This window comes from Oncorhynchus tshawytscha, linkage group LG17, assembly GCF_018296145.1.
Source record: "Oncorhynchus tshawytscha isolate Ot180627B linkage group LG17, Otsh_v2.0, whole genome shotgun sequence".
In the NCBI taxonomy this organism is placed as follows: domain Eukaryota; kingdom Metazoa; phylum Chordata; class Actinopteri; order Salmoniformes; family Salmonidae; genus Oncorhynchus; species Oncorhynchus tshawytscha.
This window is the reverse complement of record NC_056445.1, coordinates 5397554-5424578: the sequence shown is the minus strand read 5'-3', so window position 1 is coordinate 5424578 and position 27025 is coordinate 5397554. Positions and strand designations below refer to the sequence as shown.

Here is a 27025-nt window from a genome sequence, read left to right as displayed (position 1 = left end):
ACACTATATAATAGCCTCAAAACATGGTTCAAATGTTGATATCTTAGATGGTCATGTGCGCCAAATTTTTCATAACTGCATTGTTGGTTAAGTAAATAATAACAGTAACAAATCATTAAAGAAAAGCAGTAAAATAACAATAGCGAGGCGAAATACAGGGGGTACCGGTACAGAGTCAATGTGTGGGGGCACCGGTTAGTAGAGGTAATATGTACATATAGGTAGAGTTAGTGACTATGCATAGATAATAAACAGAGAGTAGCAGCAGCATAAAAGAAGGGGGGGGGGGCAATGCATATAGTCTGGGTAGCCATTTGATTAGATGTTCAGGAGTCTTACGGCTTGGGGGTAGAAGCTGTTAAGAAGTCTTTTGGACCTAGACTTGGACGCTCCAGTACCGCTTGCTGTGCAGTCTATGACTAGGGTGGCTGGAGTCCATCTCAAAAAGTTGTTTGAATAGCCTAAAAACGTACGGTAGCCAGGGGACTAATAATGAGGGAGAACAAACAATATCAATGGCGTACAGAACAATCTGGTTTAAGCTTATAAAAAAATTAATGATCCGTGAGAAGTGGACAAATCGCTCCATTTGAGGTTGAAAACCAAATGGCCAATAACCTATCCTCCTACTAGGTCTATCATACAAGCTTTAAGACAAATTCAAGTTGTGAATAGTAGCCTATTTCCCAAATATTCTAATACGGTTGCCCTAAAGTTGCCGCTTTCAAAAAGAACGAGAATGAAAGTCGAGAGTCTTTAGGCTATTCTCAAACACAGCTTTATGAGAGACCGAAGAAACAGCCTATTAAGAGAGTAGCAATTATTATCCAGTTCTTAAGACGGTAGAATTTGCTTCTATCCAGTCCATGATTTATAACTTAATTCACTTACGGTAAGACAGCCCGTTCCTCATCAGTTGCGCAACACACACACACATTCTATAATGAAGCCCCACCAGAAAGGAATATTAGAAAAGATTTGTCTGTACTTAGCCTCTGGCAAGCGTTCAACAACATCATCTTTCATCATGATTATTCCAGATGTAGCATACAATTTCGTACTATACCCTAACGGTGGTTTCAGCCCAACTGTGTTTTTGTATTATTATTTTTATGTTTGAGGTTAGGGTGCGATACCATCGTATATATCACAATGCTTTATGAGTACATAATCATGATAGGACAAAGGTTCACATCACCTAACCATAAGGGGAGCACACTTTGTTATTGTTTAAAATGCTGATTGCCACTTGAAGAATGGGTTTAATACTGAAGAATATCTTGAATGTCATTGATGTGGTTTGTTTTGTCCCACACATCAAATTAAATAAATATCTATTTAACATTTTAGAGCAAATAATCCAACTCTACTTGTGCAATTTTAAGATGGCATATAGTACCGACACACAGACGGATAGAGAGACAGTAGACATTACAAACAGAGAATACACTGACCTTTAGCCTCTGCAGATGTAGCTCCCTGGCCCTTCTGAATGGAGCCCTCCTCCTCCTGACCAGGCTTGACGGCTTTGAGAGGCTCTGTAGATTCAGTCTTCTGCTGCTCTTTGGGGGCTGAGGGAAAGAGAAGGGGACAGAGGGTGATGGTATTTTTTATTTATCCGTTATTTTACCAGGTAAGTTGACTGAGAACACGTTCTCATTTACAGCAACGACCTGGGGAATAGTTATGGGGGATCAATGAGCCAATTGTAAACTGGGGATTATTAGGTGACCGTGATGGTTTGAGGGCCAGATTGGGAATTTAGCCAGGACACGAGGGTTAACACCCCTACTCTAACGATAAGTGCCATGGGATCTTTAATGACCTCAGAGAGTCAGGACACCCGTTTAACGTCCCACCCGAAAGACAGCAACCTACACAGAGCAGTGTCCCCAATCACTGCCCCGGGGCATTGGGATATATATATATATTTATTTATTTATTTATTTATTTATTTATTTTCAACCAGAGGAAAGAGTGCCTCCTACTGGCCCTCCAACACCACCAGCAGCGTCTGGTCTCCCATCCAGGGAATGACCAGGACCAACCCTGCTCAGCTTCAGAAGCAAGTCAGCAGTGGTATGCAGGGTGGTATGCTGCGGGTGTATACAATGCATTCGGAAAGTATTCAGACCCCTTCACTTTTTCCATATTTTGTTACATTACAGCCTTATTCTAAAATGGATTAAATGGTTTTGTTCCCTCAATCTACACACAATACCCCATAAAAACAAAGCAAAAACAGGTTTTTAGAAATGTAAGCAAATTAATACAAAAAATATATATATGAAATATCACATTTACGTAAGTATTCATACTCTTTACTCAGTACTTTGTTCAAGCACCTTTGGCAGCGATTACAGCCTTGAGTCTTCTTGGGTATGACACTACAAGCTTGGCACACCAGTATTTGGGGATTTTGTCCCATTATTCTCTGCAGATCCTCTCAAGCTCTGTCAGGTTGGATGGGGAGCGTCGCTGCAGAGCTATTTTCAGGTCTCTCCAGAGATGTTCGATCTAGTTCAAGTCCGAGCTCTGGCTGGGCCACTCAAGAACATTCAGCCATTCCTGTGTGTTGTCTTGGCTGTGTGCTTAGGGTCGTTGTCCTGTTGGAAAGTGAACATTCACCCCAGGCTGAGGTCCTGAGTGCTCTGGAGCAGGTTTTCATCAAGGATCTCTCTGTACATTGCTCCGTTCATCTTTCCCTTGATCCTGACTAATCTCCTTGTCCCTGCTGCTGAAAAACATCCCCACAGCATGATGCTGCCACCACCATGCTTCCCAGTAGGGATGGTGCAAGGCTTCCTCCAGACGTGACACTTAACATTCAGGCCAAAAAGTTCAATCTCGGTTTCATCAGACCAGAGAATCTTGTTTCGCATGGTCTGAGAGTTCTTTATGTGTCTTTTGGCAAACTCCAAGCGGGCTGTCATGTGCCTTTTACTGAGGAGTGGCTTCCGTCTTGCCAAACTACCATGAAGACCTGATTGGTGGAGTGCTGTAGAGATGGTTGTTCTTCTGGAAGGTTCCCCTATCTCCACAGAGGAACTCTAGAGCTCTGTCAGAGTGACTACTGGGTTCTTGGTCACCTCCCTGACCAAGGCCCTTCTCCCCGATTGCTCGGTTTGGCCGGGCGTCCAGCTTAGGAAGAGTCTTTGTGGTTCCAAACTTTTTCCATTTAAGAATGATGGAGACCACTGTGTTCTTGGGGACCTTCAATGCTGAAAAGATCTGTGCTTCGACATAATCCGGTCTCGGAGCTCTACGGACAATTCCTTTGACCTCATGGCTTGGTTTTTGCTCTGACATGCACTGTCATCTGTGGGACCTTATATAGAAGGGTGTGTCCCTTTCCAAATAAATTGAATGTACCACAGGTGAACTCCAAGTTGTAGAAACATCTCAAGGATGATCAATGAAAACAGGATGCACCTGAGCTCAATTTCAAATGGGTCTGGGTATTTCTGTTTTTTATTGGTCGTACATTTGCAAAAAGAAAACTGTTTTCACTTTTCATTATGGAGTATTGTGTGTAGACTGCCGAGGAATTTTTGATTTATTATTTAATCCATTTTAGAATAAGGCTGTAACTTACTTAACAAAATGTGTCAAGGGGTCTGAATACTTTCCAAAGGCACTGTATACATAGTGTAAACATACACATACTGCAAATGTGGTTGTTTTAAGAATTATGCTGCTTTTCTCAAGTAGATGATAGAGAAAGACGGACACAGACAGACGTCTCACCTGGGGGTGGGTTCTCTGGTATTGCAGGCTGGACACCTTCAATACTTAACCAGTGAGCTGAGGAACAGAAAACAAGAGGAGGTACAAGAGCTTGTATAATCAACTAAATCAAAAACTGTCATAGGACGTGTAGATAACACAGTACATGTGAATCTACTTCCTCAATGCAATCAACACCTTTACCTTTGAAATAGTTTAAGATAGAGAGAGAGAGAGATATATATCTATTAGCGTTTTTGTAAAACACCCCCCCCCAAAAAAAAACTATAATAATACCTTTGAGCGAAACGTCAAGGGGGACTCTAGGGAGGGGTGTGTTGATGATGTCACTGAGGTCTACCTCCTTCTCCTCGTAGAAGTGAAGCTCTCTCCCTCCTCCACTGGCGAAGCGGAACGGGATGAATTCCTGCGACTGGAAGCCATAGAGAGGCTGTGGAGGAGAGAGGACAGAGAGGAGGCCGCTATGAACCCAAGCACTGGGATGACTAATATTGTGATGGCTGGATAGATACAGGCAAACTGAAATGGTGCATGTACCAGTGTAGTGACTTCCATCGATATCTACAGTGCCTTTGGAAAGTATTCAGACCCCGTGACTTTTTCCACATTTTGTTAGGTTAAAAATGTATTCTATAATTGATTAAATTGTTTTTACCCCCTCAATCTACACACAATACCCCATAAAAACAAAGCAAAAACAGGTTTTTAGAAATGTAAGCAAATGAATACAAAAATATATATATGAAATATCACATTTACGTAAGTATTCAAACTCTTTACGCAGTACTTTGTTCAAATACATTTGGCAGCAAATTACAGCCTTGAGTCTTCTTGGGTATGATACTACAAGCTTGGCACACATGTATTTGAAGATTTTCATCCATTCTCCTCTGCAGATCCTTATCAGGCTCTGTCAGGTTGGATGGGGAGCGTCGCTGCACAGCTTTTTTCAGGTCTCTCCAGAGATGTTCGATCGGGTTCAAGTCCGGGCTCTGGCTGGGCCACTCAAGGACATTCAGAGACTTGTCCCGAAGCCACTCCTGCGTTGTCTTGGCTGTATGCTTAAGGTCGTTGTCCTGTTGGAAGGTGAACATTCGCCCCAGTCGGAGTTCCTGAGCGCTCTGGAGCAGGTTTTCATCAAGGATCTCCCTGTACTTTGCTCCGTTCATCTTTGCCTTGATCATGACTAGTCTCCCAGTCCCTGAAAAACATTTCCACAGCATGATGCTGCCACCACCATGCTTCACCGTAGGGATGGTGCTGGGTTTCCCCCAGACGTGACACTTGGCATTCAGGCCAAAAAGTTCAATCTTGGTTTCATCAGACTAAAGAATCTTGTTTCTCATGGTCTTTAGGTGCCTTTTGGCAAACTCCAAGCGGGCTGTCATGTGCCTTTTACTCAGGAGTGGCTTCCGTCTGGCCACTCTACCATAAAGGCCTGATTGGTGGAGTTCTGCAGAGATGGTTGTCCTTCTAGAAGATTGTTCCATCTCCACAGAGGAACTCTAGAGCTCTGTCAGAGTGACAATCCCTGACCAAGGTTCTTCTCCTCCGATTGCTCAGTTTGGCCAGGCAGCCAGCTCTAGGAAGAGTCTTGGTGGTTCCAAACTTTTTCCATTTAAGATTGATGGAGGCCACTGTGTTCTTGGGGACCTTCAATGCTGAAGACCTTTTATGGTACCCTTCCCCAGATCTGTGCTTCGACACAATCCTCTCTCGGAGCTCTACAGACAATTCCTTCGACCTCATGGCCTGGTTTTTGCTTTGACATACACTGTCAACTGTGGAAACTTATATAGACAGATGTGTGCCTTGTCAAATCAATTGAATTTACCACAGGTGGACTACAATCAAGCTGTAGAAAGATCTCAAGGATGATCAATAGAAACAAGATGCACCTGAGCTCAATTACGTGTCTCATAGCAAAGTGTCTGAATACTTATGTAAATACGTGATCTGTTGTTGTTTTTTGCAAAAACGTTAAAAAAACTTTTCGTATTGTGTGTAGATTGCTCAGAATTTTTTATTTTTTTAATCCATTTTAGAATAAGGCTGTTAACGTAACAAAATTTGGAAAAAGTCAAGGGGTCTGAATGTTACCAATTGATTGATATCATGAAATTCACAAGTCTGCTTATGCAAATGAAACCTGAAATGTTCCTTTCAATAGCCTATATACTATATTTCAATGAGGTCCTGTTAAAAGTTCTCCAAAGAAAGAACCATTTCTCCATGATGTCATAGTATAGTCCCCCTCACCTCTACATTCTTCAGTTTAAGAGCATGATCTATGTCGCTGGTCGTCAGTTTACATCTCTTTCCATGGTGCATAAACTTCAACGCGTCCTGGAAGACAAAGGGGGGAAACAGAAAATATGAGCGAAGGATGACATTTCATAACACAATTACCCGGTGTTCATTGGTATTGATATGAACTGAGGTGCGACATGTCAGAGTGAGTCGTCCAATAAGATCACACTTTATCATTCTCTGCTGCAAATCATTTTGCTACGGTGTGCCCTACGGAACACGGCCCTGTTCTTACCTGGGCGATCTCCTTTATTCTGTAGCTGACCTCCTCGCTCAGGGCGGCACAGCTCTCCTCCTGTAGCTGCCCCACTCCTATGGACTCTGCCATGGCCTTCATTGACTCCGTGGGCAGAACCACAGTGCACTGCTTCGGCCTCCGCTCCTCAGCCATGGTGGCTGTTGGATAAGAGAGATAGTGCAGAGGTCAATAAGGAGGGATGTCAAGCTGAAAGAAAACGTACAGTTACTTATGACTATAACTACTGTTTCCTGAAGAAAGGAAACGAGGTAAAACACAGTTATGGGGAGTTTGCATGATTGCGCCCTCTACTGAAGAACATTAGAATCACGCCTGATAAGGCCCCCTTCCACAGGTGATAACCCGAAGCCCGGATTAATTCCTTCAATTCTGTACTGAGCTTCACCGAGTCCAGAACTGGGCGGTGCGGGCCGAACAGGTGTTGTACGTTGTTTCCCTCCTTCAGTAAACAGTAGTTATAGTCATCTGTACGTTCCCTTTTAGTCGATCAACTCGGTTCAAAACAGCTATGGGGATACAAAATCACGCCCAAGACGACCCCAGTGGACACCAAATGAAATGGTCCACGGCAGTCTACCCAGAGTTACAACCCAACAGGAAAATGTGCGGTACCCAGGTATTGCACAATCTACACACTGCCTAATGACCCTCTCCCTCTCCAGCCGTACAGTGTACGCGTTGTGTACACCGTTAGGTCGTTCCTGCCTTCTGCTGTCATATGCCAGAGAAATAGCCTCCACAATCCAGTGGGAGAGACGCTGCTTAGAAATGCTCAATGTACATGTGTAACGCTCGTACCGGACATGTAACAGCCGCTGCTCCTCAGAAACAAACAGAGGCGGCAAAAAGGGAAAAAGCTCAAAAGCTAGAGACCTGTAGGACATTCATGACCTTAAGGGCGAAGGATGCTTGATGTTACCTGTAGGACATTCATGACCTTAAGGGCGAAGGATGCATGATGTTACCTGTAGGACATTCATGACCTTAAGGGCGAAGGATGCATTATGTTACCTGTCAGACATTCATGACCTTAAGGGCGAAGGATGCATGATGTTACCTGTCGGACATTCATGACCTTAAGGGCGAAGGATGCATGATGTTACCTGTAGGACATTCATGACCTTAAGGGCGAAGGATGCATGATGTTACCTGTAGGACATTCATGACCTTAAGGGCGAAGGATGCATTATGTTACCTGTCGGACATTCATGACCTTAAGGGCGAAGGATGCATGATGTTACCTGTCGGACATTCATGACCTTAAGGGCGAAGGATGCATGATGTTACCTGTCGGACATTCATGACCTTAAGGGCGAAGGATGCATGATGTTACCTGTAGGACATTCATGACATTAAGGGCGAAGGATGCATGATGTTACCTGTAGGACATTCATGACCTTAAGGGCGAAGGATGCATTATGTTACCTGTAGGACATTCATGACCTTAAGTGTTTAATTTTAATTGGGAATTAAAACAGAGGAATAAAATTCCTTCAATAGGAGCCCAATGAAACATTTTGAGGTACTAAAGCTTTTTTTTTCTAGGTTCACTGGTGCTCCTAAATTAAAATTCCAGGTCAGGTCACACAGAAAAATATTTAGGCGCATATGCTAGTAACAGGGTTCATACACATTTTGACAGATGGAATTTCATGATTTTCCCATAACTTTTAACCAAATTTATATGACCAACAATTGGTTGTGCTTCTATATACAAAAGTAAGCGTAATGTGGAATCAACACTGGGAGGCTGCTCTCTGATCCCATCTCCTGTCGTTGAGCAAGGCACTTCATTCCACAAAGTAGGATGAATACCTGTTAGGCAACTGTATAAAACACATGTGGCAAACCCTCAGTCTGGAGAGCTACTAGGCATGCAGGCTTTTCATCAAGCCCTGCTCAGACACATCAGAGACAGTTTTATCAAGGTCCGGTTGAGCAGCTCATTTCTAAAATGTTGTTTGTTAAGGCATCCGCATGTTTCCCAGCCGAAACAGTTCGGCAGAGTTTGTGCATATATTAGCATGACATTATGTGACGCTTTTGTTCGTTTTGGACTTCGTTGACTGCACACAACATTTTTTCTGGAGGCAAGCTGAATTCGGAGTCGAAGTCTATGTTCTTTCGTCGGTGATTGGTCAACAGTAGGGATTCTTCAATAAAGTCTTTGTTGTCATTCAACAAGAGACGACTCACTTTTATGCACATTTTTTTCATTGAGAAATACAGCACCAAATATCTTAGTTAGATGTAAAATTCCACGACTAAAATCTCCTTGGCAAAATTAATGACCGATTTTGTCTTTGATACATTCTGACTATTTTGAGGTAATGTATACTGGCTATGCATTTCAAAATGGACAAACAGTACTATTGACGCTTTTTTCTTGTTTTTCAAGCTAAGGTCGTTTAAGGGAGTATGCAAGTAAACGTGTTCGGTTCGGCTAGCCGAGTTCAGCTAGGCACGAGCTGAACTGAAGCATGCTGACACCTTTAGAGGTGGACAGGAATAAAAGGCTGCACACCTATTAGCTCTCCTAAAAGACATGTTCCGGGTAGCCTCCGACAATAACATCGACGAATACACTGATAAGGTGACTGAGTTCATCAGGAAGTGTATAGGAGATGATGTACCCACTGCAACTATCAAAACCTACCTTAACCAGAAACAGTGGATTGTTGAAAAACAGAAAGCGCAAACTACAGTATTTAACCATGGCAAGGTGACTGGTAATATGGCCGAATACAAACAGTGTAGTTATTCCCTCTGTAAGGCAATCAAACAGGCAAAATGTCAGTATAGAGACAAAGTGGAGTCACAATTGAACGGCTCAGACACGAGACGTATGTGGGCATGGTCTACAGACAATCACGGATTACAAAGGAAAACCAGCCACGTATGCAAGTACAAGCTTTCGGTTCGGCTATTTGAGTTCAGCTAAACACCTTCTTCCACAATCACCCGACCTCAATCAAATTGAGATGGTTTGGGATAACTCGGACCGCAGAGTGAAGGAAAGCTGCCAACAAGTGCTCAGCATATGTGGGAACTCCTTCAAAACTGTTGGAAAAGCATTCCAGCTGAAGCTGGTGCAAAGCTGTAATCAAGGCAAAGGGTGGCTACTTTGAAGAATCTCAAATAAAAAATATTTTTGATTTGTATAACACTTTGTTGGTTACTAGATGATTCCATATGTGTTATTTCCTAGTTGTGATGTCTTCACTATTATTCTACAATGTCGAAAATAGTCCAAATAAATTAAAACTCTTGAATAAGTAGGTGTTCTAAAGCTTTGGAAATAAAATAAAAGAGAGCCGTACACTCTATGAGCTCAGATGCAAAAATGTAATTACCAACGTTTCGACAGCCAAGCTGTCTTCAACAGGCCATAAATCAGACAGCTTGGCTGTTGAAACATTGGTAATTACATTTTTGCATCTGAGCTCCTAGAGTGTGCGGCTCTCTTTTATTTTCAAGTTTTCTACTCCGCTAGCCAGCACCTCGCCTAAATAGGTGTGCGTATCTTTTTCTTCTAGATTGTTCTAAAGCTTTGGACCGGAAGTGTACATAGACTTGAAATCACTGGCCACTTTAATAATGGAACAGTAGTCACTTTAATAATACACTGCTCAAAAAATAAAGGGAACACTTAAACAACACAATGTAACTCCAAGTCAATCACCCTTCTGTGAAATCAAACTGTCCACTTAGGAAGCAACACTGATTGACAATACATTTCACATGCTGTTGTGCAAATGGAATAGACAACAGGTGGAAATTATAGGCAATTAGCAAGACACCCCCAATAAAGGAGTGGTTCTGCAGGTGGGGAGCACTGCCAGAGCCCTGCAAAATGACCTCCAGCAGGCCACAAATGTGCATGTGTCTGCTCAAACGGTCAGAAACAGACTCCATGAGGGTGGTATGAGGGCCCGACGTCCACAGGTGGGGGTTGTGCTTACAGCCCAACACCATGCAGGACGTTTGGCATTTGCCAGAGAACACCAAGATTGGCAAATTCGCCACTGGCGCCCTGTGCTCTTCACAGATGAAAGCAGGTTCACACTGAGCACGTGTGACAGTCTGGAGACGCCGTGGAGAACGTTCTGCTGCCTGCAACATCCTCCAGCATGACCGGTTTGGCGGTGGGTCAGTCACGGTGTGGCATTTCTTTGGGGGGCCGCACAGCCCTCCATGTGCTCAGAGGTAGCCTGACTGCCATTAGGTACCGAGATGAGATCCTCAGACCCCTTGTGAGACCATATGCTGGTGCGGTTGGCCCTGGGTTCCTCCTAATGCAAGACAATGCTAGACCTCATGTGGCTGGAGTGTGTCAGCAGTTCCTGCAAGAGGAAGGCATTGATGCTATGGACTGGCCCGTCCTTTCCCCAGACCTGAATCCAATTGAGCACATCTGGGACATCATGTCTCGCTCCATCCACCAACGCCACGTTGCACCACAGACTGTCCAGGAGTTGGCGGATGCTTTAGTCCAGGTCTGGGAGAAGATCCCTCAGGAGACCATCCGCCACCTCATCAGGAGCATGCCCAGGCGTTGTAGGGAGGTCATACAGGCACGTGGAGGCAACACACACTACTGAGCCTCATTTTGACTTGTTTTAAGGACATTACATCAAAGTTGGATCAGCCTGTAGTGTGGTTTTCCACTTTAATTTTGAGTGTGACTCCAAATCCAGACCTCCATGGGTTGATACATTTGATTTCCATTGATCATTTTTGTGTGATTTTGTTGTCTGCACATTCAACTATGTAAAGAAAAAAGTATTTAATAAGAATATTTCATTCATTCAGATCTAGGATGTGTTATTTTAGTGTTCCCTTTATTTTTTTGATCAGTGTATTTACATATTTTTGCATTACTCGTCTCATGTGTGTACTGTATTCTATCCTATTCTACTGTATCTTAGTCTATGCCGCTCTGACATTACTCGTCTATATGTTTATATACTCTTAATTCCATTCCTTTACTTAGATTTGTGTGTATTGTTGGGAAAATTGTTGATACTACTGCACTGTTGGAGCTAGAAACTCAAGCATTTCGCAACACCCGCAATAACATCTGCTAAACACGTGTATGTGACCAATACAATTTGATATTTTTTGTGCCTTTTGAAATCATTTGCTCATTCAATATATCAAAGATCAAATGGCTATGGTAGGCTACAAATCTTTTTATTCAGCTGAAGCAAGCCCACACATTTTCTTCATGAAATGTATATTTTTTGGTTTAGTCCTATTTATCTTAGCTACCTTAAAAAGTGTTTACCTTGCAGGCTGAATAGCATTTATTGAGTTGCAATATTTCCTACATTGGATGGCCAAATAAAGTGGAAGCATCTACAAAACAAGTTTTGAAGCCACTTAATCCAAAAGAAAGGCTACATTTAATATTTTTCCTAAAAATGAACGTGATTGAATGAATACCAACTAATACAATGGCAAAGTGAATAGTTCGTTTCTGCGAAAATAATCATTTAAATGAATTATATGAATGGTTAAAAAAAAGTAAATCAACTTTGTACGGCATTCACAAGTGTCAGTTTTTTGGGACATGACGAAAACATGAATACATGCTAATAATAGCTGAACAGTTAACTAGAGGGTACAAGATATGATTTTAATTGTCTACCTAGTTCATCTGTTCTCTATCATATTTTATAGGCCATGCCTACCTGCTGCTGTGATTCTCTCTCCTTGAGAAATGGTCCACTCACCTTGCAAACATGCAGCTGATGCACACAAACACAGACAATCCTGGCTGATATGTTGACTTATTTGATTGATAAAATATTTTAAAACTTTGCCTAAATAAATTACATTAACATTAATTATGAAATGAATTTCCAAAACTTTTCACATTTGATCATATTCCAAAACATTTCCAGGCCTGGAATGACATTTGAACATTTTTGACCATATAAACCGTGTAGTAAAATGGTGGCACTGTACGGCAAACCGGATGTCATTGTGTTCAATGTGAATGCAGTCACCAGAGGTCAAATATTTAAACTTTTGCATTCTGCTGTAGCATAGTTTTCTACCGGATGTTGATTTGCACTGTTTGTTTACTGAAATCACCATAGCAATGCATACCGTTGTGCTGGCGTGCTTTTGCCATCACCATCTTTCTTGCTTCACTATGCCGCTTGCGCGAGCGTTGCAAAATACATTTTGAAATCTATGTTATTCAATTATTGCACCCACACTGCTCGCGCGTGTCAACGAGCATCTGCGTTGCCAAGGGCTAAAATAGAAGTCCTTTCTATTTCTGAAGCAGATCGCATTGCAAGTCCTGCCTCTCCCATCTCCTTATATGGTGATTGGCATCTAAACTTTCATAGTATTACCATGACGACCGGCAACACTGTTCGTCTTTCAATCACCCATGTGGGTATAACCAAGGAAGAGATGGCACGAGGGTACCTGCTTCTATAAAACAATGAGGAGATAGCCCTTGGCAACGCACACGCTCGTTGACACGCGCAAGCAGTGTGGGTTCAATAATTGAATAACATAGATTTCTAAATGCGGTGTAGTCAAGATATAAGGCATGGAGATCTCCAACGCGTTTAGCCGAGGCCAAAGCTACAAGCAGGGTGGTCTTGTAGGAGAGGATCTTCAGATCCACAAAATCCATCCGTTTAAAAGGGTCTTCAGACAGCACAGCCGAAGCCCAAGTGGGCGCAATAGGTTTACAAACCGGCCTGAGATGGGGCACAGCTTTTAAAAGACAGGTGTTACACTTTTTCTCAATGCCAGAAACTCATAAAATAGTAACTTACAGCACCTCAAGAAAACGTTCTCATATTACAAACTCTTAGATCAATTGTTATAATAGTATAAGAGTATAATGCTCTCACTTCGGTGGGGCACATTTCATCCAAGAACTTCCACAGCTATCAAGAATTTGCTTCTCAAAGTGGATGCTGTCACTACCATTAATGTGGCTTCTAAAGCATCTAAAAACTCACAGCAGCACCAGCAGAGACCGCAAGCATTATCAATGGCATGGATATGAATTGGGTAAGTGAAAGAGCTGGCTTGCTTGCTACCTCTATGCTAATGTTAGCTAGCTATAGAGCAACCACATTTAGCTCACTTCTTCCATCTCAAAGCACTTATAAAACTAACCAAATGTAAACATGTCTGCCAGCTGTTGGTAGCTAACTGCCAATGCTGTCATAGATAGTACAAGCCCTTGGGAAAGAGATGTTTTCAAGGCATTTGTGTGGGCTGTGCGATGGGTTAATTCTGGGGGAGTTTTTTATACGGCTTGCCGAGTGCGGGCTAAACTGAACTGCAACACTTTGGACATGGATTTCACAGAAGCCCCTAACAGGCTTACTACACCGCTCGCGTCGCAAAATAAATGTTGAAATCTATGTTATTCAATTATTGCGCGCGCCAACGAGCGTCTGCGTTGCCACGGGCTAAAATAGAAATCAGTTCTATTTCTTACACAGATTGCGCTGCAAATCTTGCCTCTCTCATCTCCTAATTGGTTTATAGAAGCAGGTACCCACATGCCATCACCTCATTGGTTATACCCACGTGGGTGACTTATATTACGAACGAGGTCAGTGGCGGTAATGCACCTAATTTATGAAAGTTGCCAATCGCAATATAAAGTCAAGAGAAGAAAAGGCCTGGAAGGAAGAGAGATGACTAGAAACGATTCGATTGACCATTTTATGTGTGGATTGATTGGCGGAGTAGAGGACCTTGTGCATTTCAGGTAAAATAACAACTCAATGTTTATATCCCAGGACAAATTAGACAAATTAGCAACAGCAAGTGCAAGCTAACTAGCTAAATTTCTAATTTCTAGCTAATAAATGTTTAATGCTTTCGACCTGTCCCCGAATTAATCTAATTAATATAATTGGTTCAGTTTGTTTTGATATTTTAACCTGCGTGTCATGATTGCATTTGGTGTGGGGGAACAAAATAAATGTATGCACGATGGCGCACACGCGCAGCCGGTTTGGGTTCCGCGTTCCATGCTTTTTTTGGTGTGTTGGAATGTGGACTTTGGTCCATAGAAAAGTTTATTTTTGGATCTTAGGATCAATGTGGTCGCAGTAGGGCTGTCCCCGGCTAAAAAAAAATGTTGGTCAACCGAAAGTCATCTGTTCTTTTGAACTGTAAAAAGAAATGTATATGCATTGAGCTTGTTTGATGCTTTAAGCTCACTGAATGATGAAATAAGACAAATTACTCAAGAAGGAGCCAGAGATCAAGATAACCAGAAGAAAAAACCCTTAACCTGACCATGCTCCTGCTGGCTTTCTCTGCCAGTACTCTCCTGATGTTGCCGGTAATAGGCTACACTGAGGAGTCGGCAAACTTTCTCATGTGGAATTCCAATGTATCTAGCCATTTCTACCGATCTGCATGCCAGTTATGGTTTTCATATGCATATTTCAGTGGAACAGTTTAATTTAACTTATAATAATGTCATTTGTATCTCAATCATTGTCATGTGGTTAATAAAAAATACATCAAAATGTAAAAATGAACTTATATTGACATTGCCAACTCCGTAAAAATAGCTTACATAAAGCCAACAAATAAAAACACTGAAGCCTGCAGGTAGAAAATATGGCCTGCCTGCAACGAACTTGAAACATTGTATCAACTACTAACTTGGGTCAGGCCTGAACCTTGTACTAGCAAACTTATTTTTAAAAAGTCCCACCCCGGTGAGCTCGGGACAGACACAGCTGTAGGCTATATCCACAAGGGATAAGAAGTAATCAGGTAGGCCTATTTTATGACGTTTCCACTGGATCAGAGCATGACATTTTTACCTTTCACACAGTGGTTATTGAAAGGGAGAGAGCTGGAAAGATTTTTTAAATACATTGAGAAACTATTGTCATTCTCAATGGATGTAAAAAATAGTTTTTGTTCGCTTGCTGTTTGAGGTGAAAACATTACTTTAAGAAGCTCCACAGTGGTGGTGTGTCAAGCCAATCAAAATACCATCAGCTCCCCAAATGGGCACATTTATATGTCTACATTTACACGCAGGCCATGAAGCCGATAGTCCTACTTCTATGCATAATCAGGTGTGCGCCCATACTCAACATTGACAGGAGCACTCAAGACAATGACACAAATTGGCAGGAGAGCGGGCATTCTTGAGAGAGATGTGCATTGAGCATCTTAGCCACACACCCCTTCTTCTTGGACTGTGCCATCCCCGAGGCCTCCGCAGTGGATTATTCTCGGCCTCTGCAATGGATTAGTTCACAGACGGGTGCAAAAAAGAACGGTGTCTTGTAATATAAAAAAAAATATGAAAAAAATAGATATAATATTAGCTACTGCTCGACTAAAAAAAATATTTGTCGACCAACAGCCTATCGACCAAACAATCGAACAGTTGACTAATTGGTGTCAGCTCTAGGTAGGTCAGTTGCTTCTTGTTGAAGATGCAGCAGGTAATGTTACCTTGCTCTAGCCTCTTCCCTCATGACTGAATTAATCTGTGGCTATTTCTTTCTAGGCGGCAAAATAAGTGAGCTAGATTTTTTTTTGGTGTACTGCCATATGTCGATAACACACGTTTGTCACTGGTATGGGCTACTAAATATCCTAAACCTAGACAATGGTAGCTGCAAACTAAAACCGGGGAGAGGGAGGAGAGAATTCACTTTCTGTTTCATCCAGGGGTTGTAACTGGTTCAGGGAACAGGACCAAAAACTGGTTTGAGGAACAGAGCCAGAACCGAGAACGAAAGTGATCAATAATGTTCCAGGGCAGAACCGTTCTTTTAAAACCATGGGAACCAGTTAATACCGTTATTTTACGTTCTAGGCATTTTTTCCCAGTCCTACAAAAAATGTGCCTATGCAAAGCCCTCTCTGTTACTCAAACGTATTCCAGTGTCTGCCTGCCAAATGAAAATCTTTGCCAGTTTGTGTGTGATTAATTAGAGAACAATGGACTAACTTTTTCAATGCTAGTTAGTTATCACATTTCACAATGGACTTATTAACTACACACAAGTGTGTTAGCTAGCTCTAGTCTAGCTCTCAAAAACTCTAGGCGGAATTATGTGTAATGTAATGGAACTGAGTCATGATCAAGGGCTAGCTCTGGTCCAATGTCAGTTAAGCCAATTCTCTGAAGTTCAAAGACATTCAAAGTTCCTTCATAAAAGCCGCTCCTCCTTCGGTATAATTCTGTGGGCCTAATTCAGATGATGCCCAGCGTGCTCCTCATCTGCAAAATTTCAATTGCATGTCACCACCTACACTACACTTGTCTGTCCAATGCATGTACATAGCTTGCCCACTCCATAACAAGCTGCTCTATCTATTGATGAAGTCATTTAATGTCGAGCTAAACTGATTTGAGACATTTAAAAAGGAATAGAAAGGAACAATATAAACAGTTACTTTTGAACTGGTTTAGAACTTTATTTTGCTGGGTCGGAACAGTGGAACGGAATGGGGAAAAATTATTGTTCTGTTCAAAACTAAAATGACTTCCCTTCCAAACCCTGGTTTCATCTGCTGCTGGCTAGCTAATGTTCACTCATATGTTTTCCACATATAATTCCTGAAATTACATTTTAACTAAAAAGTTAGGTCCCACTTGGTACGCACCAGATTACCATTATAGTGGTTTATCCTTTAAAAATTGCAGCGTACTGCGGCGCAGCTTGCATGGTGCCCCAGAATTTTATGGCACGTTATTTAAATGTGAACCACTGGTACCATTAACGTTAGTTAGTGCTAGTTTGATCACCAGAGGGCATCTCTGAAAAGCATTTGATAGCCTTAAATAGTGGCTGTACTAGAGAATTTAAAACCTTTTTTTGTAATAACATAGTATATGGGACCGATTTTAAGAAATGTTTCTTAATTAATTTGATTAATATTATGGTGTTTCTATTCCAAGAAAAATTAAAACCCTCTGGGTTTCCGTTAGGATGGAACAGAAAATATGGCGCTGTACAACGTGACGATCGGGAGTAGGCTACAGTACTGGGCTATTTAACTAAAGCATCCCTGTGTCGTGCGGGAGACCGGGGCTCAATTCCCTGATGGGGAGGAAGAAGTAGGCTGTCCTTGTAAATAATATTAATTTTTTAACTGACTTGCCTAGTTAAATAAAGGTTACACTAAGAGCATAACATTTCTACCCCTAATTTTCTAATTCTAGTCTAACCAATACCCAAACAGAGATTCGGTGAAAATAAAAATGCCTTGATAAATCAATGGCCAGTCCCTGCTTGTCTCAGAGCAGTGCATTGTTTTCATTTGAACGGTGGCACAAGAACAGAACTCTCAGCTGGAGGGTTCCAGTGTAGGGGTGCCACCCTGCTGCGGACTGTATAGTAGCAATAACGTTCAAAGGTAAACCGCTTGCCATCAGATTGGACCTTTCAGGGGCCAAGTCCACAGGTTCCAAATCTCTGGTCGCGGGTGCCAGACCTGCCTGTGAGCCTGGGACAACAGGTCCCTGTGCAATGGGAATTGCCATGGGTCCCTGCCTAAAAGGCAAATAATCACTGCGAACCAAGGTGGTTTTGGCCAACGGGGAGCCACAAGGATCAACGACAAGCTCTCACGACACACCCTCCAGCGTGGGCTGAATCAGGTCCACAGAGGGAAACTCGTAAAGGAGGGTTCGAGGCCACTGGTGCACGAGAGCATCCATTCCCAATGGAGCACTCAGGTCTCTTATCAAGAAAAATTGCCGACACAGGGGCCCCTCAGGGGTGCGTGCTTAGCCCCCCTCTGTACTCCCTGTTCACCCACAACTGCGTGGCCACACATGACACTAACACCATCATTAAGTTTGCTGACGACATGATGGTGGTAGGCCTGATCATGATGAGACTGCCAAGTCTCTGACCTCCTCCCTATAGGCTGTGTGGTGCAAGGATAACAAACGCTACCTCAACGTCAGCAAGACTAAGGATCTGATCGTGTACTACAGGAAAAGGAGGGCGAGCACACCTCCATTCACATCAGCTGTAGTGGAGACAGTCAAGAGCTTCACAGTAGTGAAGAGGGCACGAGAATGTCTCTTCCCCCTCAGGAGGATGAAAAGATTTGGCATGGGCCCTCAGATCCTCAAAAAGTTATACAGCTGCAACATTGAGAGCATCTTGACTGGCAGCATTACCGTATTGGCATGGCAACTGCTCAGCATCCGACTGCAAGGCACCCAAGTCAAAGTGTCTTCTCTCTGCTACGGCAAGTGGTACCGGAGCGCCAAGTCCGGGACCAAAATGCTCCTGAACAGCTTCTACCCCCATTGTGTTTTTTTACATTGAAAAAAATGGTATACCATACACTACAGTGTAGGAACAATGGGAAAGTAATTCTGCTTTGAAAGTTGATAAACTTGTAACCTCACTTTTGAGAAAATGGCCTTTGAATGTTTTGGTACACATACTGGAGTGCTCTTCTTTGTCTACACCCATTCAGCATCCTTCACACCCTCTTAAGCTTTAGCCCCACCCATCTCTTTAAGGAGCGCTCCGAGCACACACTGTACACTCTGGAAGAGGAGTAGGGTTGATCCGATCGTTCTGTCCTAACAACAGCAGTCAAGCACTAAATTTGGCACGCTTGCTAGCTATTTCCAGACAAATGCGAGAACATCTCACTCTGACCATTTTATTCACCCTAGCAGAGCTGGTTAAGCTGTTTTTATGTTATCCAGAGCGTTTGTGACTGCAACTGTGCTGCTGGCAACAATTGAATTACGCTTTTTGACCAAAGTTTACTGACAAGGGACATATTCAATGTTTGTTGAGCGTTCGTATATTCGTCAGTTATTCTGTGCTCTGGCACACTCAGATGAGAGTGCTCTGAAGTCGGAGTAGATAGCCAGAGCGAATTTACCAGCTACATCATGAACATATTATTGAAATGGTTGCTCGCATTGTGGAGTCTTTAGTTAAGATATGTAGCTAGCTAGCTAAACAATGAACCATAATCCCAACTCATGACATTACTACCCTGCATGAATCTGCAGGTAGCTAACCAAATGGCTCTGATACGAGTAATATTACTACACAGAACGTTAGCTAGCTAACAGCACACTTTAACTTGAAATGAAAGTGACAAAATTATAAACGTGCAATATCTGAAAATATAGCTAGCTGGTAGGGGTGGGCGATATGAACAAAAATTCATATCACGATATTTTCCACTGTCCAGAAGATAACGATACAATATCACAATATACTGTTATTTATTTGACATTTTATGAGCCCTTCAAAGTAAATAAATGACTAAATATTGCTTTTAACCTTAGAGAAACAGAAAGGGGGCATTGCACTTTTTTCTTTTTTTTTTTACTTCTGTGGTAAACCTGTGCCAACATGAAACATAAACAAAGCTATATAACAGTAAAATTAAACTCTTTTTTTCCCCCTGCCAAATATAAGAAGTGCAGTCTTTTTTCAGCATAACACTGGTCATTATGAATTCAAGTTGTAAACCTTTTCAAACTAACTTCTTCAAAAAATAACCAGTCTGTATGTTTCTCAGTTCAACATGTAACAATTCACTGCCTCCCTCTTCACAAGTTCCATGCCAGGAACACCAGCCTATTGACAGTTTCTGGCTTCAAAGTTGCCCTGTGGCATGTGACCACATTGCCCCCACTGCTAAATGCCATCTCAAAGGGCAAACTTGTGGCAGGGATGTATAAGTATTTCTTTGCCAGACAACTCACTTGTGGGAAGCGTGAACTCGCCAGCACTCCAGAGGATCAGCCTGATTGTCTGCTGCCATCATCAGAGTGTAGCTGTCCAGCTATCACTCCGTGACCTGTCTCTGGGTTCTTAAGGCAGGTGCACTACTGCTTTTCTTAAAGAAGCTCCCAAGGCTCTTCTTGGACTTCTTTGCGGATTGTGGAGCAGTGGCAGCTTCCTTCTCTCTCTCACTCTAGTCCTCTTCAAGAGAGAAGTCTCCCACGGCTGTGTTCCCATACGAGGGGGGCTTCTGTCTCGGAGGCAGCTCTCACCTTCACCAGCTTCTCAGTGGTCATGTAGGTGGTCTTGAACCTTGAGTCCAGAAAGGTAGATATTGGTGAGCAGCTCATCTGTTTCAGGGTTGGTGTATTTGTCATTGAGGACCCTCATCTTAATCCCTCATCTTAATCTCTCGGGTCAGGTTGGCTTCGCCATCATTTAATTTCAGAACCTCCATATTGAACAGGCTTCAGATAGGACACACTCACGTATGTCTCTCCTGGAGGGGCTTAAGTGCTGCTGTGATAGATTCAAAGACCTCAATGTCTTGTCAGGAGGGTGCAAGGTGCCGTGTTTTTTTGTCTGCTGCCAGGACTTGTAGGTTGGCCTTTTCCTGTTCCAGGACTCTTTCCATCATCTGCAGGTGAGAACCCCACCTTGTCGGGGATTCCGTGATGAGCTTGTGGAGGGGCAGACTCAGTTTATCCTGTGCACTTATCAGGGCCTTCTGCTGCTTCCAACTATAGGAAAATGTGCTGACCACTTTCTTGCACACTGGGAAACCAGAGGTTCGTTTTGGACACTCCTCTAGCCAGGGAAACCCGAGGTTCGTTTTGGACACTCTTCTCTGAAAAATAAAAAGGTGAAAAATAATTACATATGAATCACATTGCATCTGCTGTAATTACATCAATTTACAGCATGGATACTGGACATGATTACAAATTGAATCCATTTATAGATGTACATTCAACTGTTGTGATTAAGAGAGCTATATTGCTTTAGAAAACGGGATAATTTATTGAGTAGGCTATTTATTATTAAAAGAGAGAAGATAGATTCATATATTGAAACCACAGGCAAATGTATCAATTAGAAATAAAAACAATGTAATGTTTGGATATTGCACACATTTACAAATATGATATATTTGGATAGCTGTATATATTCGGCTTAAAGTATAAGAATGATCAGGCAGTGTAGTCAGCTATAACTTTAGACAGAGGAGATAAGGAACACAATAGCTTTCTGCATTTTAAGTTGTTGTTTTTAAGTTACGTTATTTTTCTACCTAGCTCTGTGTGTTTTGGACGTTGAAACTTACCAATAGCAATGTGTAGCCTGTGTCCGAAAAAACCTAGTCTTGTGCATTTGTTCAGCTTCAATGCTGTGACCATGTTCGATTCGCTGTCGGTAGTCATACATACTTGACGCGACTCTTTCAAGCCCCAGGATGAAAGTGCCTCCCTCAGCCCAGCTGCAATTATTTCTCTGATGTGTTTGTCTGAGAAATAAGAGGCATTTGCTTTGCAGCTTCCAGTTGTCGTCATTGTAATGAATTATGAGGCTAATGTATGGCTCTGTGATCCGGCATGACCATAATTCGGCAGTGGTAGAGAAGAATGCAGCGTTACGGATTTAATTGGCAACTCTGTCCCGACATTCTGTATTGCTGAAGTATTTACGGCTCGGGATCTCGTATCTTGGGTCTGGAGTTCGAATCAACTTTGTGAAACCGTCTTTCTCCACAGTTTGAATTGGTTCCATGTCTTTCGCTGTGTGATACATAATTGCACTCGTTATCTCATTCCACTTCTTGCTCTTCTTGTCATAGGGAATACCACTAACAAATGATGCCTTGAGTGATAGCGGAGTGTGGGTCTGGCTTGAAGATGTCTTGGGACTTGCTCCGGGGGTTTGTTGGTAGATTCCTCATATTCGTGCACCTGCAGGGTTTTCAGGTGGTGAAAAAGGTTGCTGGTGTTTCCACCTTTGCCTAGCACAATGCACTGACAACTTACACAGTACTGTTTGTTGGTTGAGGTCGGATATCTTAAAGCCAAACCAGTTCCAAACAACAGAAGCCCCCTTTCTTCGAACCAATTCTGTTGTCCTGCAAATCAACCTCAATAGCGTTATTTTCCTTGTCTTCAGTCATCCTCAATGCTTGCTTACACTTTTGCGCTTGATTTTTGGACACTTTTGCTAACAAAAGGAGTTTACTTCACTAAATGTTTGCTTACTCTGCAGTTGCGCATGCTTGTTTGTTGACTTTGATTGGCAGGCCGATTGTGTGTAACGTCCATGCTTCTAATTGTTTTTATTTGCTAAAAAAGGCTATGTTCTTATTGAAAGAAACAATTTGAACTAGCGCACTAGGCTGTATGACTCAACTGAAAATTTGTGAAAAAAATGTCTTATTTCATACATTTATTAGTTTATTATGATATGCACGATACGGCAAAATCCATACCATGGCACAACGTCATACCAGTATTCACATTCATACCGGTATACCACCCACCCCTACTAGTTAGACTATCGTACATGAATGGATGCTTCTCCCTCTGCCCCAGATGCCATGGTTGCCATTCGTTTGAAGACGTAACCTGGAGACAGGTTTTCTCCATCTCCTTAGCTATCATACTCTATTTCCACTGATTTCAAAACTCAGTCCTCCAGAAAGTGGAGAGCAACACTTATGCAGTTTTAATACGTGATAACTATTTTTTTTTAAAGCCACGATAGAGAGGATTACCTACTACACATACTGACCAGCTCAAATAGACAGAAGCATTCTACACGGCAGACAAATCCGAACTCATCTCTCGGCATGTCCAGCCTACTCATTATCTCAGCCAATCATGGCTAGCGGGAAGGTTCCTGGCTTTTTCTGTGGCTAAACCAACTAGGCTCGTAATTTAACAATTGTATTTGTATTTACAGATGGTATACAAGTTTGATAGTAAGGCACATGAAAGTTCACATGTTCCAGAAGGCATTTCTACCAAAAAAACACATTTAGATTTTTAGTGACACTCGACATATGCCTAGTTTCGTGAAATTAGTCAAATATACCTCAATCACACCAACTACCGAGTACCCGAGTACACTGACTTGGTACCGGCATTCCTTGTATATAGCCTCATTGTTATTTTATTGTGTTACTATTTTTTTATTTGTTAATTTTCTTACTTTTGAATTGTATTGTTGGGAAATTGACTCGTAAGTAAGCATTTCGTGGTAAAGTCTACACCTGTACTCTGCGCATGTGACAAATAAGTTGTAGTTGCCCTTTAATTCAATTGTGCACCAGCAAGAGAGCGTTGTGTTTGGTGGCACTGTTTCTGTAGTGGTGCTTCATAGGATGGGAGAGTTTACAAAACAAATGCCCACATGATTGATGATTTCATTCTGCCAGGTAGGTCTACTTTGCAATCAACTTTTAATTGGAAAGGTTTTTGGGAAAAGCCTTTAGAAATGACTGTTTCGGCATGCTAACTGGCTACACAACCACACACAGGCGTGCGCACAAGAAGAGGCATTACTTCTTCTGATTGTTGCAGGAATATGATTTACTGATGCATTCTTTTCAGGACTTGAGAAACGAGTGCAAAGGACTACTTTTCTAATAAGTTAGTTCAATACATTTAACTTTCTGTGCTCAGTCCATTGGTGGAGGCTCCACCAATGATTTTCTTTCCTTCAGATCTACATGGTTCACGTGGCTGGTCGAGATCAAAACGGGATCAAAACGAGATCAAAACGGCATATTTGCATCCCTGGTAAAGAGCTACATCAGCCCTGCCGAACATTTTGCATATCTGGAAGCATTCTTACATTTATTTTCATTGTTCGAGTACTCATAGGATTTTTTATTTTTTTTAGGTTTTTTTTGAGTACTTGAATGGGAAAAAAATGATTTTTAGAACAAGGCCAGCACTGGAAAAGAATGCAAGCATTTATCTATATGCCAACAAATTGCAACAATGACATTAGGCATTTATAAGCAAGATAAATCCTAATTTCTACATTTCCCCATATAGAGCGCATATATTCAGTCAATGAAAAAGCAAGTTCCATTTAAGATTAATTTATTGAAACCGGAATATCAATTTGTTCTATTATATCGTGGAACACAGTATTCAATTTCGTTTATTCTACCTGTTCTTTAGAATTGTATAAACAGATGAACAATTCCACATTGAACACTGCATGGTGATGCACGGACACAACATCTGTTTGGTAAGAAGGCATGTGCTTAAGTTAATGATTCTGATGTTTAGGGTTATAGCCAAGGCTAACCAATTCTAAAATGGCACTAGCAGATAGAAAACTAGTGCAAAATGGGTTGGGGTTAGCCATCCTTTTGTTAGCCAAAGGGGCTAAGTAGCCAGCTAGCTTCCCATCCACGAAGACAAGCCCCACCCCCTCCATTTTCATAACGTGGGACTACCCATTCAACATCAGCTTGGCTGAATGCGGCTGGGCCCAGGTCATCTTAAGCTCATCGACGAAGTCTGGAAAAAGAGGCAAGCGGTGCTTGACCGATAGCAGATATTCCCCACCAAACCTGAATGCCTTCCGCCATGCAGGGAGGACGGCCACTCCACTGACAAGCGTGCAGCCGCTTGGTGACATAGCTCAATGAGAGATGCGCTAGAAGCCCGGGATTACCCTGCTACATCCGTATTAAGGATGTGTGGCTGCCCCAAAGCCAAACCCTCCATCAGTCTCAGAAAAAAAAGTTAACCAGCCAGAGAAACCACGTCGTCATTCGAACACGAGTCCTATGTAACAGTGAAAGACACCGACATAGCAGCCAGCACTATATTGCCATGCTGGGAGTACAGATCCATGTGATTCGATTACGAACCCAGATCCACCCTCGTATCCTGCAACTTAGACTCCACCAAGGTACAGGCACCCACGGGAGGAAAGTGAACTTCTGTCTCACCAAACCTTCTAAGGAAAGTTACATGCCTCTCGAGAGAGCTTAGGCGCAGCCAGCGACAGTCATCGCACGAGCTGGTTTGGTCCAGAGCAGCCTGAGCATGCAAGTTTCAATTAATCAATCAAATGTATTCATAAAGCCCTTTTTACATCAGCTGATGTCAAAGTGCTATACAGAAGTTGCACTTACCATAATATAGAATTGAATCACATCAGGTGTCATTCTAATGTTACTCAGTAGAGGGCGCTAGCGTGCAATCTCCCTAAAGTTCCCAACTCTGTACAACATAGCTGTCTGTTTTCCTATTTGAGTTCTAATGTCTATGTTATTTATAACTTCAAAATGCATCTTAGAAAGAAAGCATACTGTTCTAATTCATTCAAAAACGACTAATCTTGTTTTGAACACAAAGCATGCCTCTGAATCCAGGCCATGTCCCAGCATCTAATGTTAGGTTTCTGGCAATTCACGAATGGATAGTGGAGAAATGCAAGATTACATGCATCAACGGGGAAACATGACGTCGCACGATAGGAGAGTTTAGGAGATCTTATACGATTTGTTCTATGGTCATTTTCATGAGCTAGTCACTTTTTGTAAATTTAAGCATTTATGTAATCAGAAAAAAAACACACGCTTCATAATTCATAAAGCTCATGTTAACTGATTGCTATTATCTCAGAACATAACGTGTACGATCTCCTAAGCCTGTGTAAACCTATTTTCGGCGTTTATCCCAAAACCCGATTCTTTCCCCCCATGAACGGCTGAAAGAACCAGCAGTAAGGGCGTATTCATTATGCAGATTGTTGCCAAAGTTTTGCAACAGAACCCGTTTACTTCAAACGGAAACTATTTTGCAACGGAAAGGAGAGTTTTCATTGGACAAATTCCGGTAGGTCCCTCTGTTTCGTTCTTGAACGGTGAACTGTTTCCGTTGCAAGAGGTAATGAATGCACCCTGATGTTCTCTCATTCTGTCTGAATGGACAAAAGCTTTCAACGTATGTGTTTTCTACTTTCCATAGCATAGGATCAACAGCCTAGTAATAACATGCGCGTTTCTTATTTCAAACTCTGAGAGCAAACGGTAGTCATCGAAATGTAAACTTGCTGGCTAGTTAGTAGTTACCAGCTAACGAGACCATTCCAGTAAGTTTATCCGGTCTGAGATCATTAGCTAGCGAACTACTTACTAATCAGAACCAAAAGCAACACATACAGCAAACTCTCCAAAGTGTGTAATTTTAACCATTTATATACAGCGTGCAAGCCAGACAACTTGGTGCATTTTGTTGATTTACTAGCTGGCTAACAGTTAGCTGATGCTAGAAAGCCAAGTTGATTAGCCTAGCATAGCGCTCTTACCTTTGTAAAGCTACAAATACGGCCGTTACACACCAACAGGAGAAAGTTAAACGAATTAAAAAGAAACAAATCCTATTCAAATGTGCGATAATGGCTACTTTGCAAATCTAGATCATTACAGTATATATTCATTTGCAGGTTTATTTTAACTGCTTTATGGTCTGCAGCTCTGACCCCGTTTTCTGAAAATCCGCCATTTTGTTTTACCTTTCAAGGTCCTCAAACATGTTTACGTGAATGAAGTGACATCCTCTATTTTGAAGCGTGTTACATTTGTATCTATAGTGGTATACAGTTTTATGAAGCTGGTCTTATTGTAAAATATAGTATACATAAGGATTTCGTAACACTTTAATGCAACTTTTTTTGTGTTGAATATTTCACACTACACATCTGTAAGGATTAGTTGGATGTTTTTATCAATCGGCTAGTTCTGACTGGCTTCCATATTTACCAGCCATTTGCCCTATCCTTGTTCCTACAATGCAAACCTAACTTAAACTACAGGTCTGTTACAGGTTGTCTTTATTGCAGTCGCGCTGCACAGCTCAGAAGATCCCTATAATTCAATTCAAGGGCTTTATTGGCATGGGAAACGTGTTAACATTGCCAAAGTAAGTGAGGTAGATAATATATTTTT

General features: G+C 42.0%; 1 protein-coding gene across 2 annotated transcripts in view; it reads right to left on the bottom strand.

The window, feature by feature from the left end:
• The window catches only part of LOC112216749 (transcription initiation factor TFIID subunit 6-like), a 58793-nt gene extending 32211 nt beyond the window's left edge, over positions 1–26582 (bottom strand). The window contains exons 1-7 of one of the 2 annotated variants that reach the window (XM_042300044.1): positions 26386–26582; positions 20046–20911; positions 6293–6453; positions 6007–6093; positions 4024–4177; positions 3748–3804; positions 1455–1571 (exon numbers count right to left, since the gene is read on the bottom strand). In XM_042300044.1, the coding sequence (XP_042155978.1) occupies positions 1455–1571; positions 3748–3804; positions 4024–4177; positions 6007–6093; positions 6293–6448 (571 nt within the window). In that variant the 5' untranslated portion in view covers positions 6449–6453; positions 20046–20911; positions 26386–26582. The remainder of the gene's footprint in view (positions 1–1454; positions 1572–3747; positions 3805–4023; positions 4178–6006; positions 6094–6292; positions 6454–20045; positions 20912–26385) is intronic. The other variant, XM_042300045.1, reaches the window with a different exon arrangement.
• Positions 26583–27025: the final 443 nt, after the last annotated feature.